This window comes from Centropristis striata, chromosome 19, assembly GCF_030273125.1.
Source record: "Centropristis striata isolate RG_2023a ecotype Rhode Island chromosome 19, C.striata_1.0, whole genome shotgun sequence".
Lineage (NCBI taxonomy): Eukaryota > Metazoa > Chordata > Actinopteri > Perciformes > Serranidae > Centropristis > Centropristis striata.
Window position 1 is genome coordinate 5,991,587 of NC_081535.1, and position 27,136 is coordinate 6,018,722.

Below are 27,136 nucleotides of genomic sequence, written 5' to 3' on the forward strand. Positions count from 1 at the left end.
AATAAGAAATTAATTCTTAAAACAAGATAAATTAAAGCTGCAAGCAGCAATGAACTGGCCCGAGCAGAGTGACCTGACAATTATTTGTTTCTTACCAAGATAAAACAAACATAGATTTAGAAGTGTTACATAATTTATCTTGTTTTAAGAATTAATTACTTATTTTAAGCATTCAACATACTCATTTCTAGACTATCTTAATGTAAGAAATCTTGTCAAGTGAAATTATCTGTCCATACAGACACTCCTTTTTGCAGTGGACACTCAAATAAAATACTCTGGAGACTAAATAATGGCTAATTCAGTAAGCACAACCACCCATGAACCCACTATATATCTATATATATATCTAAGACCCCCGGTCCAGTCCATGACGTGCATCACAGCACCAGAGGCGATAAACAAGTCAACGTGTACCTGGAGCATCATGAGGAAGAGGAAGTAGGCGTTGGCGAGCCTCCTGAACTGCTCAAACAGGTTGAGTGGCAGGAAGGTGAAAAGGTTGTACTTGGACGTCTTGATGGCATTGTTCTGGAGGAAGTGACACATGGATTAAGCAGATTACAGTTAAAAATAAAATAAAATAACAATATATATAATATAATACATATATATACATCTGTGTAAAAAATAGATGAATAAAATGAAACTACATTTAAATAATTAATATAAATATAATAGTAAATGATTAATAAAAAAATCTGAGAAAAAATGTATACTCTAATATGTATCAACAGACTACAATTGACCCATTTTTTTACCTCATGTTTTTTAACTGGCCAGCCAAATGGGTTGTAGGTAGGTAAGTAAGTGATATGACACTTATTTCTACATGTATTGATGATGTCATTTTTATGCTAAAAAATCATGATGATTTATTTGACCTTTGACCCCAAAAATGGAGTTACTGCCCTCTGGTTTTGTTGTAAAAGGTTCTAATATTAATGCTAAAACAGAGTGGAGTAACTATAATGTTGTTGTCTTCTTTCAGCTTTTTTTTTTTTTTTTCAGTGAATAAACATTTCTAGAGTTTTTTTTAGAGTTTAACAACTCCATTCAAAGATTTGTGTAAACATTTAAATATTACAAAAGACCAATTTCCAAAAGTATATTTAATATGGAAATGTTGTCCTCTAAAAGTATGTCCATCTATATGACTCAATACTTGGTTGGGGCTGTTTGACTTGAACTACTGGAAATGGACTTTCCCATCATATTCTAATGTATTGAGATGCATCTGTGCAAACTACTGAAAACAGCGAAACATATATGTAATATATACATATATATATATTTAAAATTAAAAAGAAAATTGTCCAAAATAAACTAGATCAGATAAGTTGTAGTGCTAGGATGTGAATTGACTTTTAAATTCTTTTTTTTTTTTTTTCTTTAAAGACAGCACTAACTGAAACGATCTTTTCTGCTGAATACACAGAAAGTGTTTGTGTCTTTACTTACAGCATAGTGGTACGAGAGGTTATAAGGTCTGTCATTAGCTCGGAAGTTTCTCTCCTCCTCTGTGGAAAAGTAACAGATTTAGAGCAACAGAGAGATGATGATGATGATCCAGGTTCATCGGGAGAAAAGTGTCATTTTTATTCAACATGTATTAATGCCATTAGTTCACTGACTCTTCATGTTACAGACCTGAAGCTTCAGACTTATAAAGACACACAGTAACATTTAATGAACAGTTTGTCAGAATCACCTTTCTTCTCCTCTTTCCCAAACAACCGGCCAAAGAACGACGCTACCGATCCCATCTTTAGCTCAGATTCTCCATGTTTCACACCTGGAGAGAGAACATGTGTATATTTATCACAGAGTGAATTATGATTAGTGAAATAACTGTAGTTAGACAGGAACAGAAAGGGGAAACTGTCACATAAGTGAGGGGGGAACCAGTTTATTTATAGAAGGTCGTATTTGTTGACTTATGTTTCAGTGTTAAAATCTCCACAGATATCTCAGTAGCAGGAAGAGGAAGTGATTTCTTGGTTAAAAGTAACATTTGCAACATACAGGGAGAATCTACTGAAATACAGTCATGAAGAAGAGTTAAAAAAGGACTGAAGGATGAAAAACAAAGGATTTTATATATATATATACATATATGAGCCTTTAACCCTTTTTCAGCCAAAGAACCATATTTGGTAACTTGAGCGGACATCTATAACAGGTCTCCTCGTTCATGAAGCTTTCCTTCATTATCATTGTATTTAAAAAGTATACAACTAAATTTACGTGTGCTTCTCATATATAAGGTGCTTTAAAAAAGACATTCAGACATCACGCATATGTAATAAGTAGTCTAAAAAGATAATAAATAGTTTAAAGGTCAAAGATAAAGTGGTGATGTATGCAAATGATGTGTTATTGTCTATTTAGGGTTGCTGTGGGAAAGAGACTATAATAAATATAATATTAATAATGACTCAATTGACCTTGATTTGCAATATAAAAATGAAACATTTTGCAAAAAGTCTTGTAATATCCTCCAATAACACTTCAGGGTTGACATTTTCAATTTCCAGGAGTGATTTATAAAGGGTTAATGCTTTCAAACAGCATAGATGTGTCAACTCAAACCACTTGTACCATCAAAGGAAAAGGTCAAATTATTTAAAGGTGGTTGTATGTAGGGCTGGGCGATATATCGATATATTTTTTAATGTGATATGGAACGAGACCATATCGATATGGAATGGAATGAGACCATATCGGCTATACCGATATAGTATAGTATTTAGGTATTTTGTAATGTTCCTTATTGATTTCTCATATAAATACATCTCATTCAGAAAAAGATTGGACCAATTAATTACAGAGGCTATTTTTATTTAAGATATTTTTTTTATTTAAATGTGCACTTTATGAAGCTTTGATTTTTAAAAAACTTAAATCACTTAAATAAACAGCTTCAATAAAACTACTTGTGACATGTCATATCTGGCTTTGACTTTGACTGAACATTTGCTCTCAATTTGCGATAAAAATATTGGGATATATATCGTATATCGATATTCAGCCTAAATATATTGGGATATAACTTTTGGTCCATGTCCCCCAGCCCTAGTTGTATGCCGTATTTCTCCACAGTCAGAGTATTTATTATCTATTATCAGTAGATGGTGGAGGTTGGAGTAGCAGCAAGGAAGCAAAGCAATGTACTGCTGTTAAAAATGTATTTTAGCTGCTTCGAAAGAAGAAAAATCAATTTAAGCGTACAGTCAATTTAAGTATTTTCACTGTTTTACCCTGCAGAGAGAGACGGCCCAACTGTTGTTTGTGCTCTCTTCAAAGCCACCAGACAGTCATTTTACTTGAACTCGAGGCAATAAACCAGCACCTGTGATGTTCTATGAGGTTAAATGACTTTTGTTTTTGTCAAAGGAGTCTGGTCGCTTTGACAATAACATAAAAACTGGGCAGTCTGACAGCAAGGTTAAGTATGTAACTCATACAACCACAAGTAAAAAAAAATAAAGAACTATCCCTATTAAATTAACATTTTGTCATGGTTGATAACTGCTAGAGACAATCATTTGACTCATCACTTTTAATGTAAACTAAAAACAAACAAGAATCAAATACAGATATCATTTGACTCCTGATTGTCTTTTGCTATTAGATTGTTTATTTTTTTATCTTTATCTAAAAGGGTAATCATTTTGTGTGCAATTTTTGTGGTCGGCTCCAACAAAGAAATTTCCCCGCTGTGGGATTAATAAAGTTGAATTTAATCTAAATGTATCTAATCTATGTGTTTCTGGCTAAATACAGGTGCATCTCCATTAATTAGAATATCATAAAAAGTTTATTTATGTCAGTAATTCAATACATAAAGTGGAAATAACTCATTATACAGATCCATTACACACAGAATGAAACATTTCATGTCTTCATTTATTTAATTTGTTCTAATTATAATGATTATGGCTTACATATAATGAAGACCTAAAATTCAGTGTCCCAAAAAAAATAGAATATTGCAAAAGACCAATTTTAAAAAGTGTTTAATATGGAAATGTTGGCCTCTGAAAGTATGTCCATTTATATGACTCAATACTTGGTTTGGGTTGTTTGACTTGAACTACTGGAAATGGACTTTTCCATTATATTCTAATTTATCGAGATGCTCCTGTAATTTATAGGTGTTGTTGTTAGTCAAGAAACTGTGAAATTGCATCAAGAAAGTATCCTGTAAGCTCCAACTTTCAAACTTTTAATGAATCAGATCCTCACTGAACTGATCGTGGTTGATATAATACAGATCCTGTTTGATCTTACAGCTAAATACAAAGAACATCTTAGGGTAACATGACATTTAAGTGAGAAATCAGAGACATGCATGAGTCGGTCCTTGAGTTAATAACATGCAACATCCTCGAGACTTTACCCGTTTTGCAGAGCTATATAGACATGCAGCCACTCCTTTTTAAACCCTTTGTACCCAGAGTAAAATCTTTAGCAGATAATCTTTAAACATAAAGATTAAGATAACGATATGACCTCGAACATTTGACTTGCTCAGAATCAGAATCGGGTAAAAAGACGACGACAGGAAATCTAGTTTTTGCTTCATATTTGTGTTTTTCCTGTATCTTGGAATGATAAGATATTTCCAAAATGGAACAGGAAGAGTATTAATAAGCCACAAAGAAATCCATAACAATAAAAAATAACCAGGGCTGACCCTCGCCCTGTATAGCAAAGAAACAAAAACAGCCATTTCTCTGTATTTTTATTTGAAAATAAGTTTTTTAAAAAAATTCCTCAACGTAAAATAAAATAATAACTACTATTTCAGGTAAATGAGACGTATTTTCTCACTACTACACTGCTGCTTAGCTTTACCATAATAATGATAATAATAATAATAATAATAATAACTTTATTTATATAGCACCTTTCAAAAACAAGTAACAAGGTGCTGTACAACAGAAATAAAACATATCAAATACAATTTACTGACAACAAAATAAAACAAGAAGAAGAAATTACATTAAAAAAAATAATAATAATTTAAAATCACCAATCACAACAAGGTAATCTTACAACAATAATAAAAGGAAATTAAGAGAAGGCCAATCAATAAAAGTGAGTTTTTAAAAGAGATTTAAAAGAAGCCACTGTAGTTTGTATCGATGCACAGTTCAAACCCAAAGGAAACCAAGAGGATTGCTTTGGCCTGTTTCATTCACTTTTATTGTTCCTCTTGCACACACTAAACTTTAAAGTTGAGTGAGTGTGAATCTGCAGTGAATGAGGCTCTAGGCTGGGACTTTGATGAATCATTGATTTCATATGTTTGTCACATTTCAAAGGGTTTAAGACATGTATATAAACCACCACCACCACCAACGTTTTTCCAATAAAATGCAAATCAGCCACATACCTCAAACAAAAAAGTGATATTCCAGCTCACACATGGACCCAGGAACACAACACCTCAAAAAAAAAGAGGGAAAAACGACAAATTTAAATCCTCCCTTTGCTTCCGCCGTAGATGGACTAAATCCAGGCCCTGGTCCGGGGCTCCGTTGGGACGTCCAGGCAGAGAACAGGGTCCGACTGGGGCCTCCAGCAGGATGAAAGACACGCAGGATGGACGACGGGTGAAGCGGCGTGGTGCTGAGAGAGGCGTCTACAGTAGAGGTTTCAGGTTCAAGCAGGAAGAGCTGGGATCCCCCTGCGCCTGCCTAACAGCTCAGGGCTTGAACAAACAGTGCAGCGATCTTTGGACCTGGATGGTGAGACGGGGCAGTAAAACAACAGCACAGGTGAAAGGCTTCAGCCAATCAAAGGGCCAACATTATGGTTGGTGATGTGGGCGGTCAGGTATGCAGCACACCCTGTGATGGGTGCGCATGCTCACACCAAAGACACATTTTTATTATCAGCTCACATTTAGTTTTTGTCATATAGGTGCAAGACAAGCTGCACGTCTGTTGGACGCATATTTATAATGACTTCTTATAATGAAAGCTCCAAATATTGTGATATCATGACTGATATGCACATCCAGGTGCTTTCAGAAATGGAATTTAATACCTGGGCTCCAACACAAAGGAACGCTGTGTCGTCCAGGGGACCTCCACATGAACCGCTTGCTAAATTAGTTATTGTGTGTATGCTGGTGTGCAGGTGTGTGTGTGTGTGTGTGTGTGTGTGCTACAGTGGCAAGAAAAAGTTTGTGAAGCCTTTGAAATTACTACTTTTCTGCATTAATTGTCATCCAATGTTATCTGTTCTGCATCTATGCCCCAAGTAGCCTGATGGATGAACAAATCAAATTAAAAACTTATGAATAAATAGGATATCTTGTAGCTTTACAGCATGATCCAAATATAGTATTATTTGATACAATTTTAAAGTTTCATTATATTTTGGGCTGAATCAACCCTTCTGATGGGATCAGAGTTTTTGTATCAAAGTAATCCCAATCCTACTAAAAAAGTTCTAAAAAAAACCTAAACTAAAGGTTTGATCCGGATCAAAACCAAGATCGGATTATGTAATCCGTTTTCCCATTTTCAAGATTTGATCCAATCCGTTATCCAAAATCCAAGCGGATTACTTTTGAAAAACCAGGCCCAGGAGTTAGCAAACCTGGAGTCCAAACAATGAAATTATATTTGAATGAGGTGTAGAGCTACTTTACTTACTTACTCACTTACCTACGCTTACCGCCCAACTTTGGGCACAGGCCATGAACAAAGGCTCTCCAGTTGTCTCGGTCCTGGACCAACTTCTCCAGCGGCTCCATGTTTGGCCAGATCTCTTCACATCTGCCTCCAGGTCAGGACTGCCTCTCTAGAGTTACTATGACCAATAAAAAACACTCCAACTTTCTTTGATTTTACTGATCTGAACCATGCCTTGCAAAATAAAAAAGATCTCCAAAGATCTCCAATGAAGAATTGTTGATTTGCATCAAACTGGAAGGGATTGGCAAGTAGCATAACTGTATCCCAAATCGGACACCGTTCAGCTAACATTCTATCAAAATTTTACATTAACTCCTATTTAAATTAATCGAATGGTGTGAATCTAAAGTCTAACTTCTTATCTTTTGAACCGTATATTGTTGTAACTGTGTACGTTAGCCTCGGGTTTACAAGAGTCGGCTAAAGGATGCTAACGCTGGTGAATTAGCCGTGCGCTAACTGTATCCCAAATTGGACACCGTTCAGCTGACATTCTATCAAAATTTCACATTAACTACAAATAAAAATGATCATGTTATGCTCCCAATTAATTAAATGGTGTGAAACTAAAGTCTAACTTCTTTTCTTTCGAACTGTATTTTAACCGTTTAAGTTAGCCTCGGGTTTACCAGAGTTGGCCAAAGGATGCTAACGCCGGTAAATTAGCCGTGAGCTAACTGTATCCCAAATTGGACATTTTGATCTCCTCGCTGTAAAACAATGGGGGCTGCTGATTATTTCGGGGGAAATTGGATATTTCTGGGTAAGCCGAATAAATATCAACATATATCAACACACCTGGACCATACTTCTGACCTTCACAATAAAATACAGTACAGTAAAAATACAGATGCACTTTTTAGGATCGTCGCCCGAGCGTTACTGTTTTCTCTCATCAGAGTTACTTTCATATTGTAATTAGACATGTAAATCTCCATGTACATTAATGACATTTCACACGTAGATTGTTAAATATGTATAAATCAATTATACCTCCACTGGTGGTGCGGCGATCTTATTCGAAATGACCGTGAAAACACCGGAAAGTGCAGCATTGCAGATGTGTCCGATTTGGGATACAGTCTCTTTAATCTATAATCTTGGTATTCACCTGTCCACAATTAGACAAATTTTCCACAAAAGGAGAAGATTTAGTTCTGTGGCTACTCTCCCTTGAAGTGGGCAACCAGCCAAGTTGACTCCTTTGGAGGCTCAGAGAACCAAGGTTACAATGTAACCAGACGATATACCCTGGACAGGTTGCCAGAATATTGGTTATAAATTTACCCTGGGAAAAAACCAAAAAGAACTGGTGTGAAAAAAGTATTCATTGAATATATTCCGTCTTAAGCCCTGAATGAGCTGCAGAAATCTAATTGTTTTATAGTTAGTGGAGGTGAGACAATAAACCTCAAGTCGGTTTAATACAGGTGCATCTCAATAACTTATATCATAGAAAGTTTATTTGTCAGTAATCCAATGCAAAAAGTGGAAATAACACATTATATAGATCCATTACACACAGAATAAAACATTTCATGTCTTAATTTATTTAATTTATTCAAATTATAATGATTATGGCTTATATTTAATGAAGACCTAAAATACAGTGTGTCAAAAAAAAGTAGTATTACAAGAGACCAATTTGAAAAAGTATGTCCATCTATGGACCCATCATATTCTAATTTATTGAGATGCACCTGTAAATAACACTACTCATATATTGATAGGTTGAAAAAAAAAATCTTAATCTTCAGTCAGTTTCATATTGTTCTCGGGAGAAGAAAATCAGACACTTTTATAGATACTTCTCAAATACTTTATACAAAATTCATTAATCGGAATGTTTACATGGCAACAACATTTCAGAGTAGTGACAATACAAAGAAAACACCACAAAAATCCAGTTACTGTGACTGATATACTGTTCTTGTTAACTATTGCAGTGATTCAGTGATAGTGCAAGGGTTAACAAATTTAGAAAACATAGAAATAAAAAAAAAGATCAAACGTGAACACCTGTAACTTGGCACAAGGAACATATATATTAAAGAATGGCTATGAAACATTTGTATTCACAGGGGATAATGTACTGTAACAAAGAGGGATCTGGCTTTTCTACAGAGTGTGATCGGTTTAAAAATGTGCACACATTGAGATTCTCCTTCGTTAAAAGTAACATTTTAATATTCTTCCATCAGTTAGGAACAAATTCACTGGCAAACTGCTCATATTATATATAACTCCTGCCCATAAAATATAATTTAATTGACATTATTCCAAACTATTAAAAAGGATTGAAGGGAAACACTTAATGAAATAACATAAAATAGACTGAAAAGAAAAACCAGCCTAGATATAGTTACGTTTGCAATAAAAAGTACAAAATGATAAGGAACATCACTTATTTGACATCATTTTGGGCAAAAAAGTGGCCGATCCTCATTACTGAGAGCCAAAGGAAATACAAGGATTTAAAAAAAAAAGATTAAAAACATACACATAATTGGTTTTTCCCCAACGTAAGGCCACTCAAAGACAGAGCAGGAAGATATATGTAAACCATAAGTAATTCTACACTCGTGTTCAAATGTTCAGATATCCTTTTTTTTTTTTTTGGAAGAAAAAGTATTTACCTGAAAGTTCAACATGTCATATTTCATTACTATAAATGAAGAATTCTAAAAAGACAGTTATCACTATTGTCAGTCAAGGACACAAGTCGCCAACTTTGTTATTAATTTCATAACAAACAGCAGTTTGTCACTTCGTTCTTGTTGCCGCAGCAACTCGTTCAGAATAACCGACTGTGCAAATCCTTCTCTTCTGTCCCCCAGTAGTAAACAACAATCAAATCATGGACAGACAAAAATAAATATATATAAAAAATAAATAATGGTTGCACCATCATGGTTACACGAGGGTTGTTAGAGGAGCTATTATAAATAAATATGGCCATAAAAGGATTCACCTTTAACATTGTGTCCACACTTTCTCATAGGGAAATCACATTTTTGTTGATTTTACCACTTTGATTATACACTAAATGATCACTAAAGCCTGTATCGGCCTATCAGAGATACATCTTTATTGCGCCGATTGGAGTTTTTTTACACAATATAATGCACAAAAAATGCTTGTGTTATTTGGAAATGATATACTCTTATCGGCTGAGTGAAATCTTTTACTCCCTGATATCAGCATTGGCCCCAAAACTACAGTAAGTACAGGGAAACAGGAAGTTAATATGGCAAGGCACACATTTAAAATGAACAATCCCTCAAATTAACGGGTACAATTAAGTGTTATTAGTACCTTCTCTTGAGTACAATATTACTTCCGCTCTATTCAAAAACTCATAAACCTTAAAAAGTCATTCAAACAAAAGCCCCCTTTATGCAATAAACCATACAGTGTTTTCACATTTACTCAAACCATCACAGTGGAGCTACAGAACAGGGGGTCTTTTACTTCACACATTCACAGTTTGCAGAGCGTAAGGCATCAAACACATGGCCACGGTTTAAGGGGAATAAATGGGGTTATTGCACAACAACACTGGGGAGGTTTGTGAACTGGTCTGTTCCCATGAGGCTGCAGCGTGCACACTGAGCCTCTACAGCTGATGAAGAGGAGGAGGAGGGGGGTAAAAGAGGTTAAATGACAGAGTAAGTGGTCACTGTCTGGTGAAACAGCTGGTGTGTGTGAAGGTTGAGTGAGCAGGTGTGTATGTGGCTGTGTGCTGTACAGAACAGAACAGAAGTTCGGTAAATATTTTGTGTTTAACTGAACACAGTTTGTCCAAAATACCCAGAGTGTGAACGTGACAGTGAGTCACCAAACAGTCAACAGCAGCTAAGACACAAAAAAGGTCTAGGACAGAGTCCTCATGGCCATCTACGAGGAAGTATTCCCTGCTTTTTGAGCTCCTTCTCTCTTATTGTGAAATCAGGAGACCTTCCTTCCTTCCATCCTTCCTGTCTTTGTCTGATCCTCTCCTCATCTTCCCTCCTCGGCCGAACGAGTCTCTGATTTCAGCCGCACGAACTCCTTGGCCACGTCGTCGTTGGAGCGCTGGGAGAGGATCCTCATGGCGGTGAGGCCCGTGTCGTCCATGTGGATGCGTTGGCCCAGAGGACACCAGCAGGCGCAGCTCCCCTTCCCCATGACGTCTTTTAACTGGATCACGGCCAAGCCCACCACTCTGTCTGCACGGCCGAAGCAGTAGTCTTTGACGCAGGTTTGCAGCTCGTAGCACTCGAAGCCGTCCTGGTTACCCAGAATGCTGTGGAGGGAACAGGAGTCAGTCAACACAGCAGCAGGTTGGTCCGTCTGTCCATCCATCCATCCATCCGTCCATCCTTCTATCCATCCGTCCATCCACCCGTCCCTCCGTCCATTCACATCCATCCATCAATCCATATCCATCCATCCATCCATATCCATATCCATCCATCCATCCATCCACCCACCCACCCGTCCATCCATCCATCCATCCATCCACCCACCCACCCACCCAACCATCCATCCATCCACCCACCCACCCATCCATCCATCCATCCGTCCATTCACATCCATCCATCAATCCATATCCATCCATCCATCCATCAATCCACCCATCCATCCATCCATTCACATCCACCCATTCACATCCACCCTTCCATCCATCCATCCATCCATCCACATCCATCCATTCACATCCATCCATTCACATCCATCCATCCATCCATTCACATCCATCCATCCATCCACTTTGTTTTATGTATGTTTTATGGTTGTATTGCTGTGTTTTTGTGCCCTGAGTGTGGCATAACCAGGAGCCCCACTGAAGACAAATAAAGTTGTTAAAAATAACAGTAAATTCATTTTATTTCCGTCGATTAATCAAATAATCAAATAGTTGTTACAGCTCTAGGTTTAACTACAAAATACAACCTCTAAAACAGCAGCTGAACACCACAGATCAGACAGGTTGGTAAACATTACCATTACAGATGTCACATTACATCATTCCGAGTACTAAGGGTCAAATTCTTCAAATATCCGACAAGGCATGTAAATATTTACAGTGTACGTGTACGTATGGTTTGTAGCCACACTGACAGAAACAGGAACATAGATAACTGATGCTGCTGAGTAGCAAGAAATAAAATAGTGGAACAAAAAAGAAACAAATAAGAGTTTGTCAAGTAGAAATTAGAAAAAATAAAACACACACTTAGAGGTTCAGCTGACAAATTCAATAAGATTTGGCAACTTTTTCTGAGATATGTGGAAGAGCTGCATGACTCAAGTTAATTAGGACAACCACTGATTTCATTGTGTTTAGATGACAACCCGCTTAAATATTATTCAGTATGTACTGTACTTCTCTCATGTTTTTTGCTTGTTTGTTTTTTTGTTTTCTGTAAAATTCTCTCCTTTTTATGTTTATCTTTGTCCTCTTTTACAACATGCTTAACTTATATTGTCTTAGATGTACTCATCTATTTATCATTATTATCATTATTATTAGTATTATTATTATTATTATTTATCTATCTATATGTTTATTTATTTTTACTTTATGGGGTGGGGATTCTGTTATGAGTGTTGCTGTATGTCTGTGTTCTATTGTGAAAAAAGCTTAATAAATAAAGTTTAAAAAAAAAAAAAGAGTTTGTCAAGTATTCAGTGATTAGATTTTCTGAGGCTGTCTGGTGTTGTAGTACTTACAAGTGGAAGGTTTCGTTGAACTTGGGAGACCAGCTGTTATTCTTGGATTTGGTCTGGAATTTGCGTTTCTTATCGCTGAGGTGAGGCCCGATCATGGTGACCTCCACGAAGGGTCGGAACATGCCCGACGTCTGCCATTTCAAATCGTTTGCTCCAATAACTAAATACACATAAAGACACCAACATGTTAAACACAGGCAGAGGAAGAGGATGATGATGTCATCAGATAGATAGATACTGAGTAGAATAAAATACTGAGGTAGAATAAATAAAAACAACAATAGGAAAAAAAAAACAAGAATAGAACACTTAAGTTAAAAGAAGATCAGTTGGCATACAGTGGCAAGATGATGGTAATAATGTTATTGTGACTAGACAGTATATAATAGTACAGTATATATATAAATATATATATATATATATATATATATATATATATATATATATATATATATATACATATATATGTATACACACACACACACAAGATATTATATAATATGACATATTGTACTAGCATTATATATGCATATAAGTACTTGACTATACAAGATATACATACAATAGATAATATACTAAGAGTATAAGAATATGTAAAAAAAGTAGAATGTGCAAAAGGACAAGAATATTGTATTAATATGATATATAATATCAATACGATTAATAATTCATAACAATCAGACGAGAACACATGCAGCATATTTGCTATGATGTCATAAACAGACCTTTGACAGAAACTTTGCGCTCCTTGTTCCCAGGATGAGTGTGCAGCTCAAACTGGACCGACACCTCACCGATGGGCTTGTCCACGCCTGGACCTAGTGCAACACACACACACAATGAGCTTACACTGGGCATGATAACAGCACATATTATACTTTGATTCATAATGCAAGGGCAGTATAAAAGAAGGGATGCAGGTGAGGTTGGGTTGACCTGTCCACCTTAGTGGTAAAAAAGAGAAATGTAGTGAAAAGAGAGAGTGGGTGGGGAAGGAGAGGGAGGCTGGTAAATGATTTTAATGAAACCTACCCCTGCTGGGCTGTATTTTTTCATTGGGAGTTAACCTAATACCCTTTCCATTGTGCACTGGCACAGAGGACGCACAGGAGACAAAGAGAAGACAGCAATCACATGTTAATAAAGTCCAGCATCAAAAACACTTCAAATACACACAAAATAAATAAAAAAAGGGAATAAAAAAATTGAAAACCCTGTTTTTTTCTAACACACACACACACACACACACACACACACACACACACACACACACACACACACACTGCCCTCTCCTGGTCATATATGGGTAATGCTCCCTTCATATAGTTGCATCTCAATAAATTAGAATATCATAGAAAAGTTTATTTATGTCAGTAATTCAATTAAAAAAATTGGAAATAACACATTATATAGATCCATTACACACAGAATCAAACATTCCATGTCTTAATTTATTTAATTTCTTCTAACTATAATGTTTATGACTTACATTTAATGACGACCTAAAATTCAGTGTCTCAAAAAATGTGATTATTACAAAAGACCAATTTTAAAAAGTATGTTTAATATGGAAATGTTGGCCTCTGAAAAGTATGTCCATCTCATATTTACTTTTTATCTCAAAATTATGACTTTTTATCTCATAATTTCTATGTTTTATATCATAATTTCCACGTTTTGGATCAAAATTGAAATAATGAGATTTTTAATAAATCACAACTTTTTTATCTCATAATTATGACCCTTTATCTCATAATTTTGACTTTTTTATCTCATAATTATGACCCTTTATCTCTTAATTTTGACTTTTTTATCTCATAATTATGACCCTTTATCTCTTAATTTTGACTTTTTTATCTCATAATTTCGACTTTTATCTCAAAATTTGAATATTACAAAAGACCAATTTTAAAGTATGTTTAATATGGAAATGTTGGCCTCTGAAAGTATGTCCATCTCTATGACTCAATACTTGGTTGGGGCTGTTTGACTTGAACTACTGGAAATTGACTTTTTCATCATATTCTAATGTACTGAGATGCACCTGTATGTCCTTTTACATGAGTTTTGGTGTGAAGTACCTTGTGCCTGTTGGGTGGTCACAAAGGTCTTGATGAGTGTGTCTGTTGGCTGAGTGTAGAGGGACAGAGCGTGGCGCAGCGAGGACAGTTCAGCACTTTTCTCCAGGAACGCCTTCTTCAGCCCGTTGCCTCCTGCATGGAAGTATTGCTGCAAAGGAAAGAGGGTGGGTTGACGTATAAACATTTACGGCTCTTTTTTTTATCAACTATATCCCCCCCATACACTTTTTCATGGCCTGTTAAATCAGAACACTTGCGGTCCCACGCTGCTTACAGAAGCTTTCAGGGCACTTGATTAATGAATGAATAGTTGATGGAGATAATCTGACCCTTCTACCCTTCATCCTAATGAAACTAAAACCTGCAGGATAAACTGACCTTGATAGTGTCCAGTGCCACGTCCATGACAGCACACTGCCTGGGAGACAGGCTCTTGGCCTCGCCTGCCATGTGATCCTGCAAAGAGATCAGTTCAGTACATGGTAATAGTCATCTTGTAACACTGAGGGAATTTAATATGGTTCAGTTTTTGTTAACCCATTTAGGCCTAAAACGCCTAGATAAAATGCCTGTAAAACCTCTGGGCGATTTTAAAATAACCCCCTAAAACCTGAAGTTTTTCTGGAAATGTTGCATTGCAACGCTCCCACATGTAATCTAATTTTGTGTCTTTTTTCAGTCATTTTGTGTCATTTTTGGTAATTTTGTTTCTTTTTTTAGTCATTTTGGTCATTTTGTGTGTTTTTTTGGTCATTTTCTGTGTTTTCTTTAGTCATTTTGTTTCTTTTTGTGTCTTTTTTGGTAATTTTGTGTCTGTTTTTAGTCATTTTGTGTCTTCTTTTTTAGCCGTTTTGTGTCTTTGTGTGTCTTTTTTTTGTCATTTTGTCTTTCTTTGGTCATTTTGTATGTGTTTTTGGTCATTTCGCGTCTTTTTTTGGTGATGATTCCAGTTCTGAAAGTCCCATGTTGCATTGCGATGTATTCTGATGCATTTCATTGGCCAAGGGACCGAAAATAGGTGGAAAAAAAACTACTAAATGGTAGAATAACGCAACAGCGATCCGGGTTTTAACGGTAGAAATGCGATAATGCTTTCCCGCCTTAAATGGGTTAAACATATGAAGACATTATAATACCTTGAGTTTGGAGAGCTGACCCAGTTCTTTAGCAGCCGAGAGAATCTGTGCTCCCTGAAAAAAGAAAAAGGAATTGAGTTGCTGCCTTTTTTAGCTGTTGCATTTCTGCATTTAAGTCAAATTAATGAGCAGGTTCTACACATGCTGAGGCAAACAAATTAACTCATGATGTTGAGTGAGCTTACAAAGGTATCGCTGCCCTGTGGCAGGACGATGGTCTTCTCCAGGCTGCTCATTACGATCCTCCACAGCTCCTTGAGCACACGCTTCAATACCGTCTTCTCACACACGGTGGCAAACAGTGTGAGCCTGCAGGAAAACACACACACACACACACACACACACACACACACACACAGACACACACAAATACAGACACACAGAGGCTGATGAGACTTATGGACCGGAGCAAGTGCTGGGATGTGTTAACCAGTGGTGGAGAGTAAGTACATTTACTCAAATACATTTTTAATTTTTAAATTAACTTGAGTTGTAAAACAGGTCACAGTATTGGGAAGACAGCAGCCTCAAATGTGAATTCATCCTCTCACCTTCCATCCAGGAAATCCATGAGTGGTCGCAGCATGTTGTCGGAGTCGGCCTCCACCTGGTTTTTGTTGTTGGCGTTGAGCGGTCCTTTGATCTGGTAGAGCAGAGACGCCATCTGCCGCATACATTCATTGATGCGGATCTGGAAACTGGAAGGAAAATGATCAATCAGAACAAATGCATGTAGTTACTGATCTGCCTGTAAATGTATCAGGGTTCGTACACTTTAGCAATAGTCAAATTCAAGCATTTTTAAAGGACTTTAAAAAAGGGGGAGATTTCACTGAACCATACCAACAGTAATGGTATTATACTTTTAGGAGGAACGGTCTTCATTTCAGATAGGCTACTCATTATTTTTTACATTGAACATGTGATTATCTATAGTCTATAGATGGATATAGTCAGATTGCAAGAGAAATACAGTAAGAATTTCAAGCATTTACAAGCACTTTATCCCAAATCCAAGCACCTTTTAAACCTCTGAAGTCCCATAGATTTTGGTTGAAATTTGTCAACTTCCAATGCATTAGTTTCTGTCTCTGTTCAGCATCTTTCAGTCTGTCCTTACATCACATGCATGGCTCCTTTTTCTCCACACAAACTTGGCTATCAGTCAGATTTTTCATTTTATTTGAATTAACAAAGTATAAAGCTGCCAGGAACCGAAAATACAAGCAAAAGACACAGGTTTTTATGGAACAGAAGAAAATATAATAAACAATAAAACTATAAAACAGTCTATTTGCATTTAAAAAAAATGTTTTTTTTTTTACCATTTATACACACAAAACCAGCACAAAAATAATAAATAATAAAACTACAAAACAGTCTATTTGCATGTCAATTCAAAATAGTAATAGTTTTCATTGTAGAAAGAAAATTCACATTTCAAAAATGGGTCTAGAAACATAAATGGCACACTTGAAAGCTCCTATGATTGAACTGTAACTGGCTTTCTCAGCTTGTCTACATATCATATATAAATAAAGTTATTACTGTAAATAAAATGTGTATTTTCAATAAATAGATGGACTCCAGAGGGTTAAACCTTGAAAATACAACATTTAAATTCAAGCATTTTCAAGGATTTCAAGCACCCATACCAACCCTGATGTATGTGTATGTGCATGTGTGTGTTTATGTATCTAGTTTGGGATTGTTCAGGATTAGGTTACCTGTTCCCGAATGTCCTGCTGAGCTCATCCAGCACGTTGTTCAGCTTCACCTGCAGGTCGTTCAGTAAGTCACTGGCCTCAGTGTCCATCTGTAGAGAGGCAGGCAGGCAGACAGAGTCCAGGGAGGGATTTGTTAGAGTTTGATTGAGATCCACTTAGCCAGGCATCAGCAGACTAACTGGTATTAGTCTGAAACGTCGGTTAACTTTTGATTTCCAAGGTGTGTTATCAACAAGTGCAGACCAAAATGGCCCAGAGTAGATTACAACCAATCGGAGCAACTAAATGTGAGTAAGAACTAGGGCTGGGCGATATATCCATATATTTTTATATGTGATACGGAATTAGACCACATCTACGGAAGCCCAAAATGGCCATGCATTCATGTAATTTTTTCCTCCGTTTTCTCGTGATAACGAGTTAATTATGTTGTTATCTCGAGAAAACAAAACTTTGTTTTCCAACAACAACTGTCGTTTTCCCGAGATAACAAGATAATTTTCTCGAGATCTTGAGAAAACAAGTGAAATTAACTCGTTATCATGAGAAAACAGAGGGAAAAAATATATGAATGCATGGCCGTTTAGGGCTTCCGTGCATATCACATATATCAATATAGTTCTTTTTTTTCTTTCTTTATATATAAATGCTGCCCTTACTAGGGTTTGTCATATTTAGTTATTTTGTAATGTTCGTTATTCTTTTCTCATATAAATATATTTACTTCAGAAAAAGATTGGCCTATTTTATTTCATAGGCTATTTTTATTTAAGATTTTTTTTTATTTAAATGTGCACTTTATGGAGCTTTGATTTAAAAAAAAAAAAGTTCCTCCTGTTATACAGTATTTATGTTCACTTAAATAAACGGTTTCAATAAAACTACTGGTGACATGTTATATTTGACTTTGACTGAACATTTGCTCTCACTTTGCGATAAAAATATCAGGATATATATCGTATATCAATATTCAGCCTAAATATGTCAGGATATGACTTTTGGTCCATATCGCCCAGCCCTAGTAAGAACAACGAAGCATGTGTAACCTGCCATATATTTTGACCTCATCATTTATTTACTAAATCTGATTCCATTGCACTTGGTCACATTTTCCTTTTATCGACACACCCAAAAACCTTTGCGATAATAGATATAAGAAATCTTTTTTTAATCTCCATCCTCATCACAATGTTTGTACATTGTAAATAGTAAAAAAAAACAAATAGAGCCAGTAAACACTGGTAATCAGTGATTTTTTTTTAACCTCTAAAATAGGTATTGGTCACAAAAATCCTACACCTGTCAGGCTTAATAGCTCATTAAAACCCACCTTTGTACCAGCAGTCTCCAACTTTTTAAGGGAGCACTTTGAAAAGCAAAAAAAAAAAAAAAGTTTAATACTGCAGGACAAATTTGTCTTCAAGTGTCACAAGTAGGCCTGTCACGATAACACATTTTTTAGGACGATATATTTTCCCAGAAACTATCACGATAACCGATAGCATTGTTGTATCGATGTCATTTTAGATTTCTAACCATATTAGAGCAGAATAAGTACATTCTTTTCCACAGCAATTAATTTTTTCAATCTCGAGAATATTAAACATTGGAATTGAAATATTGAAAGGAAATATTAAAATATCCTAGATAAATAAAACAAATAAATAAAACCTAAACAAATTAAATAGACTTTAAGGCTCTGTTAACAAAAAAATGCACTGAGATAAACCTTATGTATTGTATGATTTTATCATTAAAATAACATATAAACAGCTGGATTGGCTGCTTGGGAAATATAGCTTTTTTTGGCAAATCGTACTGCCTGTCAAACATTTGCAGCATTACTTTAAACACAAAAAAGCACAAAAAGTCACGCATATAAACAGCAATATATTGAGTCCAGCAAAACACTATCGTCTCCATTTTTATATATTGAACGATAAGTCGATATAGTAATTATCATGACAGGCCTAGTAGTCAGGCAGCTAAGGACCAGATTTGAAAAGAAAGGGGACACGCCGGACAAAAGCACCGAATATTTTCCACATGCTCTCGATTTCTATTTTTGGTAGGAGCCACTTCATCAAGATTGTGTATCGGAGATGGCAGCCATATAAAGTCTATGAGAACCAACATATCTTTCAAGTCACTTCGAAGGTCAATTTTAGTGTCAAAATCTACATTTTCTGGGTCAAGGAATCATTTAAAGCTATAAAGAATATCACTAGATGATTATTTTGATCAGATAGATATGTTCACTTTGGCCATATATTAACTTAATTTCCAACTCAGTTCCTAAGCGGTCTGACATATATAAATATAGATCATATACAGTGCATGTATTCTGAAAAATTGATAACATGAATACATTTAATTAAACTTTATTAGCTTCACTTTTATCATTTATTACATTTACAACCACAAAGATCTTTGCATTTCCAGTGTGCCTTCATGCATGAGCACCTTGCACCACAGCCACTTGCACCTTTAGTGCATGTTATCAATTTTTCAGAATACATGCACTGTATATGACCTATTATAATAATATTCTCAATAGCTTTAAATGATTCTTTGACCCAGAAAAAGTACATTTTGACACCAAGATTGACGTTCTAGGTGGCTTGGAAGATATATTTGTTCTCATAGACTTTATATGGCTGCCATCTCCGATCCACAATCTTGATGAAGTGGCTCCTACCAAAAATTTAAACTTTTGGGGATGAAGAGCACGTGGAAAAAGTTTGGTGCTTTTGTCCGGCGTGTCCCCTTTATTTAGCTAAACCGCCTGACTATATATATATAGTCACAAGCACAGGGTGAGGGAACAAGTAGGGAGTGAATTACCTCCAGTATACCTAACACAGGTATACTGTAGCTTCATCTAAATAAGCACTGCCTGCAGGGGAGCTAAGCCATATGGATGAAGGTGAGGCTCATTAAGTCAATGATCCAATGGCCTTTTGATTCATGGGCTGTCAGGGTCACATAGCACCATTAGAGAGGAAAGACGTTTCTGCTGCGCAGCACAAAGGGAAGGCTTCAGGGGAAGGAAAGGCAGCCAGAAATGGATTGTGTTGTGTTTGTAATGTTCTGTATGTGTTATGTTTAGCCTGAGAGTATGTTTGTATTTTAATATTCATGAGTCTGTACAGCTACACTCACCTTCTTGTCTTCGAATGCATTATCAGTCTACAGCAGCACAAAGAGAGGTGGAGGGTAACACAGGACAACCTCAATTATCTGTCATTTCTCATTTGGAGATGAACTTTCATTTATATTAAACTAACTACAGGCGGATCGATGGCCATTATGCAAAGTGCTGCAGCAGCAGATAATGGTTTGCATGTAACATACCTTTTCTACCGGCTCATCCATCTTTGCAAGTTTTTTTAAGAAAGAGAAATAAATATGAAAAAAACAAAAAAACAAAAACAACTTATTGTAAGTCGCTTTGGACAAAAAGCGTCAGCTAAATTACATGTAACGTAATGTAAAAAATCTTGTTCTGTTGTAACTGTAGCTCTGTTAGTCAATTAAAATAAAATAAAAAATCACAAATACTGCATGTTTTTCACACTAGAAAGCACATGGTGTATTTGTAACACCCACCTTCTCATTCTCGGTCTATTGCAAACAAAAAGAAAACACAAATTTAAGAAAAAGGAACAAGAAATAAGCTTTGTTTCAGGGGGAAATGAGTGACCAGTTTTGAGGAAAGGCCAAGGAAAATGCTTCTGAAAGAGTGTAAAAACTCGAGGTGAGATCACCACAGATGACGGGAGAAAAACGGCACAATCGACACCACTATGATAAACACGGGGACGTCTTGAGTATCACTGTGAAGTTGCTGTGAGTAGGAAAAGAACAGGGCACACGAGAATGACTCCTGAGAATGATAAAACCACTTCGGACTGCAACAAACCTCAACCTCATTTTTCTCCCCTTCTTCCCCTATTTCTTCCTCCTCCTCCTCCTCCTCACTCTCATCCAACTAGGAGTGGCAGTGAAAAAACAACACAACATCGTTACGTTTCCGCAACCATTTCCAACAAAACTTGTGCTTTCAAGATGATTTCAGTGCCTCTGTCTCCCCAGAAAATATTACAAGTGATGCAATATTTAACTAGCAGAGAGAGAGATGAGCTTTTTGAGTATATGCAGTCATGCATTTAAAAACATGTCTGCATATACAGGGGACTTGCCTGCCATGCTAGCATTCTATTGTTGCGCTATGAAAAGAGGAAAAACATGATTATAACTTCACTTTCTCAAAAATAAAAATGCTTTTAGTTAATTGTACCTTGCAAAGACAAAATGCAGTAACTACATAATTGGTCAAAACTGAGTTAAGACCCAACGTTGCACTCTCTGTCACCGAAAAACACAGAATTAAACAGCTACAGCATCAAGCTAACTGGTCAGCTAGCCACAGCTAGCATTGACTAAAGCTAAAGAGATCCACTTTGAAGGACATCAACATAATTACATTTGTAAATCCTGTTGTTCCTGTTGTATGTGTGGTGACTTTTTATTTGACTTTACTGTTTAGATTATATTCATTCTTAAAGTTATCCATAATTATTGGAATGCACGATTTGATCACAGATACGATATTATTGTGATTTCAAGCATTTTGCCATATTGTGAGTATTGCGATACAGTATATTGATTGATTGATTTAACTGTTTCACTGCATTTTGTGTCCGCAAAATTAAATTAAATCAAGAATTGTTTTGTCAAATTAGAGAAAATTCTCAGTCTATTCACCTCACTTCAGTCTTTTATTTCTCCACAATCAGAGTCAAACCCACAGACTGACCAACAAAGAATTCAGTCAAACTGAACTCAACTGATATCAAACATGTTGGACGACAACAGCTGCAGCATTTTATCAAACTTTGCTCGACTTTAAGCTTCACTGCTCTGAATTTTTTTGAATGAAACATTAAAAAAAGCCGAACTTTGGAGCGTTATTTCGACAACTTCCGACACGATATCCTGATAGTTCCTATAGATTCGGTATGGCCTCAGCAAAAAAACAAAAACGGCGACGTTGGAACGCTAAATATCGATACCCGGCAGCCATAAATCGATATGATATTGCCATGCAAAATATTGCGATACTATGCTGTATCGATTCCCCCCACCACCTTGAGTGATGTATTTCAGAAAACAGGCTTTACTCAGCCTGCATCATCTCACCCAAGCTTCACTTCTTTTCCCATTCTTGGATTAGCTGGGTGTTAGTCAGAGTCAGACACTGACAGGGTGGTGACAGCCAGACCTACCACACTGAGCTTCACACTGGCCCCTATAGAAACCTATGGGAGACTAGGTCCATGTTTTACACAGTCAAACACCTGCACAACTAATAACATTCCCATTCACGTCAGCAACTTTACTAGACTAGAACATAAGATGCCACAAATGCTAAACAGGGGTTGTCTATGTAGGATCCTGGATCTACGAGTCTCTAAACTTCAGTTCAAACTACAGGTACATCTCAAAAAATGAGAACATCATGAAAAATATTTTTTGTCAATCATTTCAGAATCATCAAAATTACAAGAAACACAGGCTTGAAATATTTCACTCTATGTGTAATGAATCTATATAATATACAAGTTTCACTTTCTGAAATACTTGACGAAAAAATGTTAAACATCTTCACGATATTCTAATTTTTTGAGATGTAAGATCCTGGATCTACGAGTCTCTAAACTCCAGTTCAAACTACTACTAATGATTCTAATCTTCTACCACCTACAGTACCCACCAGGGCCTTCGCTTCCTCATCCTCTTTTACGAGCTGCTGTCCACGCCAGAAGAAGAGGGACATAATCAATACACTGGTGTCCCACACACCATTAAACTGATTAAAGATGCACTTTAATATGGATAAATATCAGCTCTGCTCAGACTATGATGGAAACCTACCTCCTCCTCCTCTTTCTCCTCCTCCTCTTCTTCCTCGTCAATCATTTCATTTTGCTTTCATTGTGAAGTGAACACACTTTTTAAAACTTTAGCTACAGTGTCCAACAGCTACAATACAACATCAACTTAAAAAACACACTACAGCTACAATTAATAGGGTGAAATACTGGCAGGGATTCAAAGCAGAGGGAGGTCACAGCTGACAGAGAAGCTATTGATTGTCCCACTGTAGCTACACTTAGGACACTAAGAGAGGACATGATATAATTAAGTCTGTGTCTACATATTCTGTAGCCTGTGAGGCAGCACAGCGTCTAATCTCTGTCAGTATTGATCTGTGCTGATGCCTTTATTGACATCACATTAGACTTCAGGACGCCATACAGACCTTTAAAACAACTTCTATGTACTACGGCATTATTAAGAGTCAAGGCTATATCTTAACAGACAAGCATCTACTTCAAATGGTCTAAACCAGTAGTTCTCAACCTTTTTGAGTCGCGAACCCCCAATTTAACATGCATGTTGTCCCTCTTGTCTCTTCAGTTTTACTGGTTTCAAGCTTTCGTTTGCCAGAACTTCAGAGCAAACGACACACTGTGGATATTCTGTGTTGTTTTTTGTCATGCATGTAAAGTCATACTTCAAGAAGTTGGGCTGATATTTATGGAGTCTACACAGCAAAAAGAGATGTGTTAAAAAACAACACACATGGTTGCTATCATGTTGATATCATTTGGACACATGTTGTGTAGATTTTAGCACACAATGTGTTATTTTTCTTTTCTTTTTCCCCCATGCCTCTGGATAGATTGACACAATATATGTGTCATCTGACGGGGGTAGAATAGTTTGTTTAATAAAAAAAACTTGATAAAAATGTAAAAAATGTATATGATAGTACATGAAATAGCCTTAGAAATAATAAAAAAAATAATATTAATATATATTAAATGAATACATATGCCATTTTTGTCATTCAATGAATTCGGACGTGGTTAACACATTAAGTAGTAGTTTTTGGTAATTTTCAGTTACACATTATCAACATATGTGTTAAAATTACACAATTTGTGTGTTAAAATGGTTCACACATTTATCGTGTCAATTTTGACACATCTCTTTTTGCAGTGTAGCCTGTGTCGGCCCCACTGCCCTCCTGTTTCTTTGGTGGTTTCGTTAGGCTTTCTGCTAGTCGACCTTTGACCCCTGCTGCTGCTGCTGACCCAAGTCTGGAGCTTTTCTTTACAGCCATCGCTCCATTTTTCCAGCATCAGTTATAGCTAGCTGCTAGCAAACTACAGCTGCGGTAAAGCAACAACGCGCCAGTTTTTTCCTTTTTGTTTTTTATTTTTTCCGCTGTGCTCACTGAACAGAATCTCACACACAGTTCAGATCATACAAACTCAGCTGATAGGACGAATTTTGGACAAATAATGAAGCAGACAATAACTAAAACATCTCCCTGTTTGAAATTATGCAATTTAATATTAATTTTGTGCATTTATATATTTTCCAAAATGATGTGGCGACCCCCAGAAATCATCTCGTGACCCCTATTGGGGTCGGGACCCCAAGGTTGAGAATGTCTGGTCTAAACTACCACTACAGTACATACCAACGCTTCTTCTGTAGCAATCTGATGCACAAGACACAAATACAACTGTTGTACCTGGAACCGGCACTATATGTCTATCTCTCTTGCTCAAGTAAGAAATATTTAGTTATTTAGTTATTTTCTTGCCATTAAGGCATTAACAGTTTCATTCTGGTACTGATATCCCTCCAGTATGAGCACATCGATTGTTCTTGTCTTACCTGTTTGGCACCCATCGACTCAAACATCTTCTCCAGCTGGATCCTTAACTGCTGCACGTTGTTCATCAGCACACATGGCTAACAGAGGACACAGGAGACAGAGATTACACACATATACCAGGACGTCTGCAGTCACTGCCGTGTGAAATCTTTAGTTTTTATCTCACTATAAAGCAAGGACTCAATGCAGGACTCAAGGACAATTTGGTACAAAAATATGTCTGTACCAAGCTGGAAAATGTTACTTTTTCAGATGGGGATGTAGCAATACCAGGAGCCACACTGAACAGACTGCACTCAATTATGTAATTATTTAACATAAGTATACTTTAATAATATGCAGTGGTGGAAGGTAACTCAGTACATTTACTCAAGTACTGTACTTAAGTACAATTTTGACGTATGTGTACTTCACTTGAGTATTTTTTTAATGTAACTATATACTTCTACTCCACAACAATTTGAGGCAAATATTGTACTTTTTACTCCACTACATTAAGCCGACAGCTTTAGACACTTTTCAGGTTTAGCATGAAAACAAGTGATTACAATTACACTTTTTAATTCCTCACCTTGAGAAATAAAACGTGCTTACATAAATGCATCAAAACAAATAATCTAATAATATATTTGGAATATATAAAACAATCTGAGTGGGTCCATTCTGCCTAATGAGTACTTTTACTTTTGATACGTTAATAATAATATAATATAAGTACATTTTGATGCTGACACTTTTGTACTTTTACTTCAGTAAATTTTGAATGCATGGCTTTTACTTGTAGAGGAGTAATTTCACAGTGTGGTATTGGTACTTTTACTTAAGTAAGAGATCTGAATACTTCTACCACCACTGATAATATGTTTATTAATGTAACGATAGTGGCCTGGAGGGTCTGTCAAGTGACAAAACAATCCCTCAAAAGCTTATTTAATTATAAATTAAAACACAGCAGCGTCTTTAAAATGGCAGACTGTTGTATGTAAAGCACAAAATGATTCAATGCTAATGAAGTATGTGACAACTTACAATCTTCTCCTTGTCGATATAAGTAGGAAAACTCTTGGTCAGAATGGCACTGTACTGCAGGAGCACTTTGGCAATAGTCTGTCAAGATAAAGAGGAAAAAATGCATTAAACATTAAAACTGTATGGAACAAAATTTAATTTGATATAGTTTAACAGTATAAAGTGCTACTATAAATTACTTATTTCTCATAAAACCTTCCCAGAAGGGTATGTATTACACTTTTGGGGACTAGTTTTCAAAAGATCTTTCCCAACGTTCCCAAACATTCCCAAATGTCCTGTCATGTATTCCTTAGCATACAGGAAAGCAAAAACCCCAAAACACAAAACTATACTGTGCCTCCGTCCCCCAGGATAGGAATATCATGTCTAATTCAACATTTATTTTTAATGAGAAAATATGAAATTCTCTTTAGAAACAGAAGTGAATGTCCCTCCAGACAATGATGGAGCTGTTTTGTTCTTCCCCTCGTATCTTTCAGTGTTTCTAAGAAAAGAAAAATAGACACAGATGCTTTATGATCACTGACAGTTAATTCATTATTAATTATGGAAATTTATGAAGCTGGAGTGCAGGACTTCTACATGACTATAATAAAAACAGTGATCCAGTGACCCACAGGCAAACACACAGAGAGGTGTAATTCATCTCACTGCCAGAAGGGGGAGACAAATGTTCCGCACTGCAGCTTTAAAACCCAAATCCACAACATGTCATGTGGCTCCAGCAACTATGAGTAACAAACAACAAGAGCTATGAGTAGTTTCCCATGTTAAAAGCTGAGAATGAGCCCTTCATATCTACAGCAGGTCTTCTTCACAGAGTCCACCATGTTTTTAACCCAGAAACACCAAACCAAACACCCAGCTAGGGGTGGGCGATATGGCCATAAAAGATTATCAAGATATTTCAGGGTATTCTTTCAATACAATATACTTGACGATATTACTAAATACTGAAAAGTATGTAGGGCTAAAT

The 27,136-nt window shown here is 36.3% G+C and overlaps 2 protein-coding genes across 2 annotated transcripts in view; both read right to left on the bottom strand.

The window, feature by feature from the left end:
• atp8b5b (ATPase phospholipid transporting 8B5b) overlaps positions 1-5,880 on the bottom strand; it is a 30,378-nt gene extending 24,498 nt beyond the window's left edge. Inside the window, exons 1-4 of the mRNA XM_059357617.1 lie at positions 5,402-5,880; positions 1,712-1,795; positions 1,462-1,520; positions 418-531 (exon numbers count right to left, since the gene is read on the bottom strand). Coding sequence (XP_059213600.1) covers positions 418-531; positions 1,462-1,520; positions 1,712-1,766 — 228 coding nt within the window. The 5' untranslated portion in view covers positions 1,767-1,795; positions 5,402-5,880. The remainder of the gene's footprint in view (positions 1-417; positions 532-1,461; positions 1,521-1,711; positions 1,796-5,401) is intronic.
• A 2,629-nt stretch (positions 5,881-8,509) lies between these two features.
• Positions 8,510-27,136, bottom strand: part of LOC131992146 (protein unc-13 homolog B-like) — a 111,046-nt gene continuing 92,419 nt past the window's right edge. Inside the window, exons 29-40 of the mRNA XM_059357615.1 lie at positions 26,158-26,235; positions 25,128-25,205; positions 17,373-17,461; positions 16,197-16,343; positions 15,831-15,954; positions 15,646-15,699; positions 14,888-14,965; positions 14,510-14,657; positions 13,461-13,517; positions 13,154-13,246; positions 12,429-12,588; positions 8,510-10,998 (exon numbers count right to left, since the gene is read on the bottom strand). Of these exons, the coding sequence (XP_059213598.1) occupies positions 10,713-10,998; positions 12,429-12,588; positions 13,154-13,246; positions 13,461-13,517; positions 14,510-14,657; positions 14,888-14,965; positions 15,646-15,699; positions 15,831-15,954; positions 16,197-16,343; positions 17,373-17,461; positions 25,128-25,205; positions 26,158-26,235 (1,392 nt within the window). The 3' untranslated portion in view covers positions 8,510-10,712. The remainder of the gene's footprint in view (positions 10,999-12,428; positions 12,589-13,153; positions 13,247-13,460; positions 13,518-14,509; positions 14,658-14,887; positions 14,966-15,645; positions 15,700-15,830; positions 15,955-16,196; positions 16,344-17,372; positions 17,462-25,127; positions 25,206-26,157; positions 26,236-27,136) is intronic.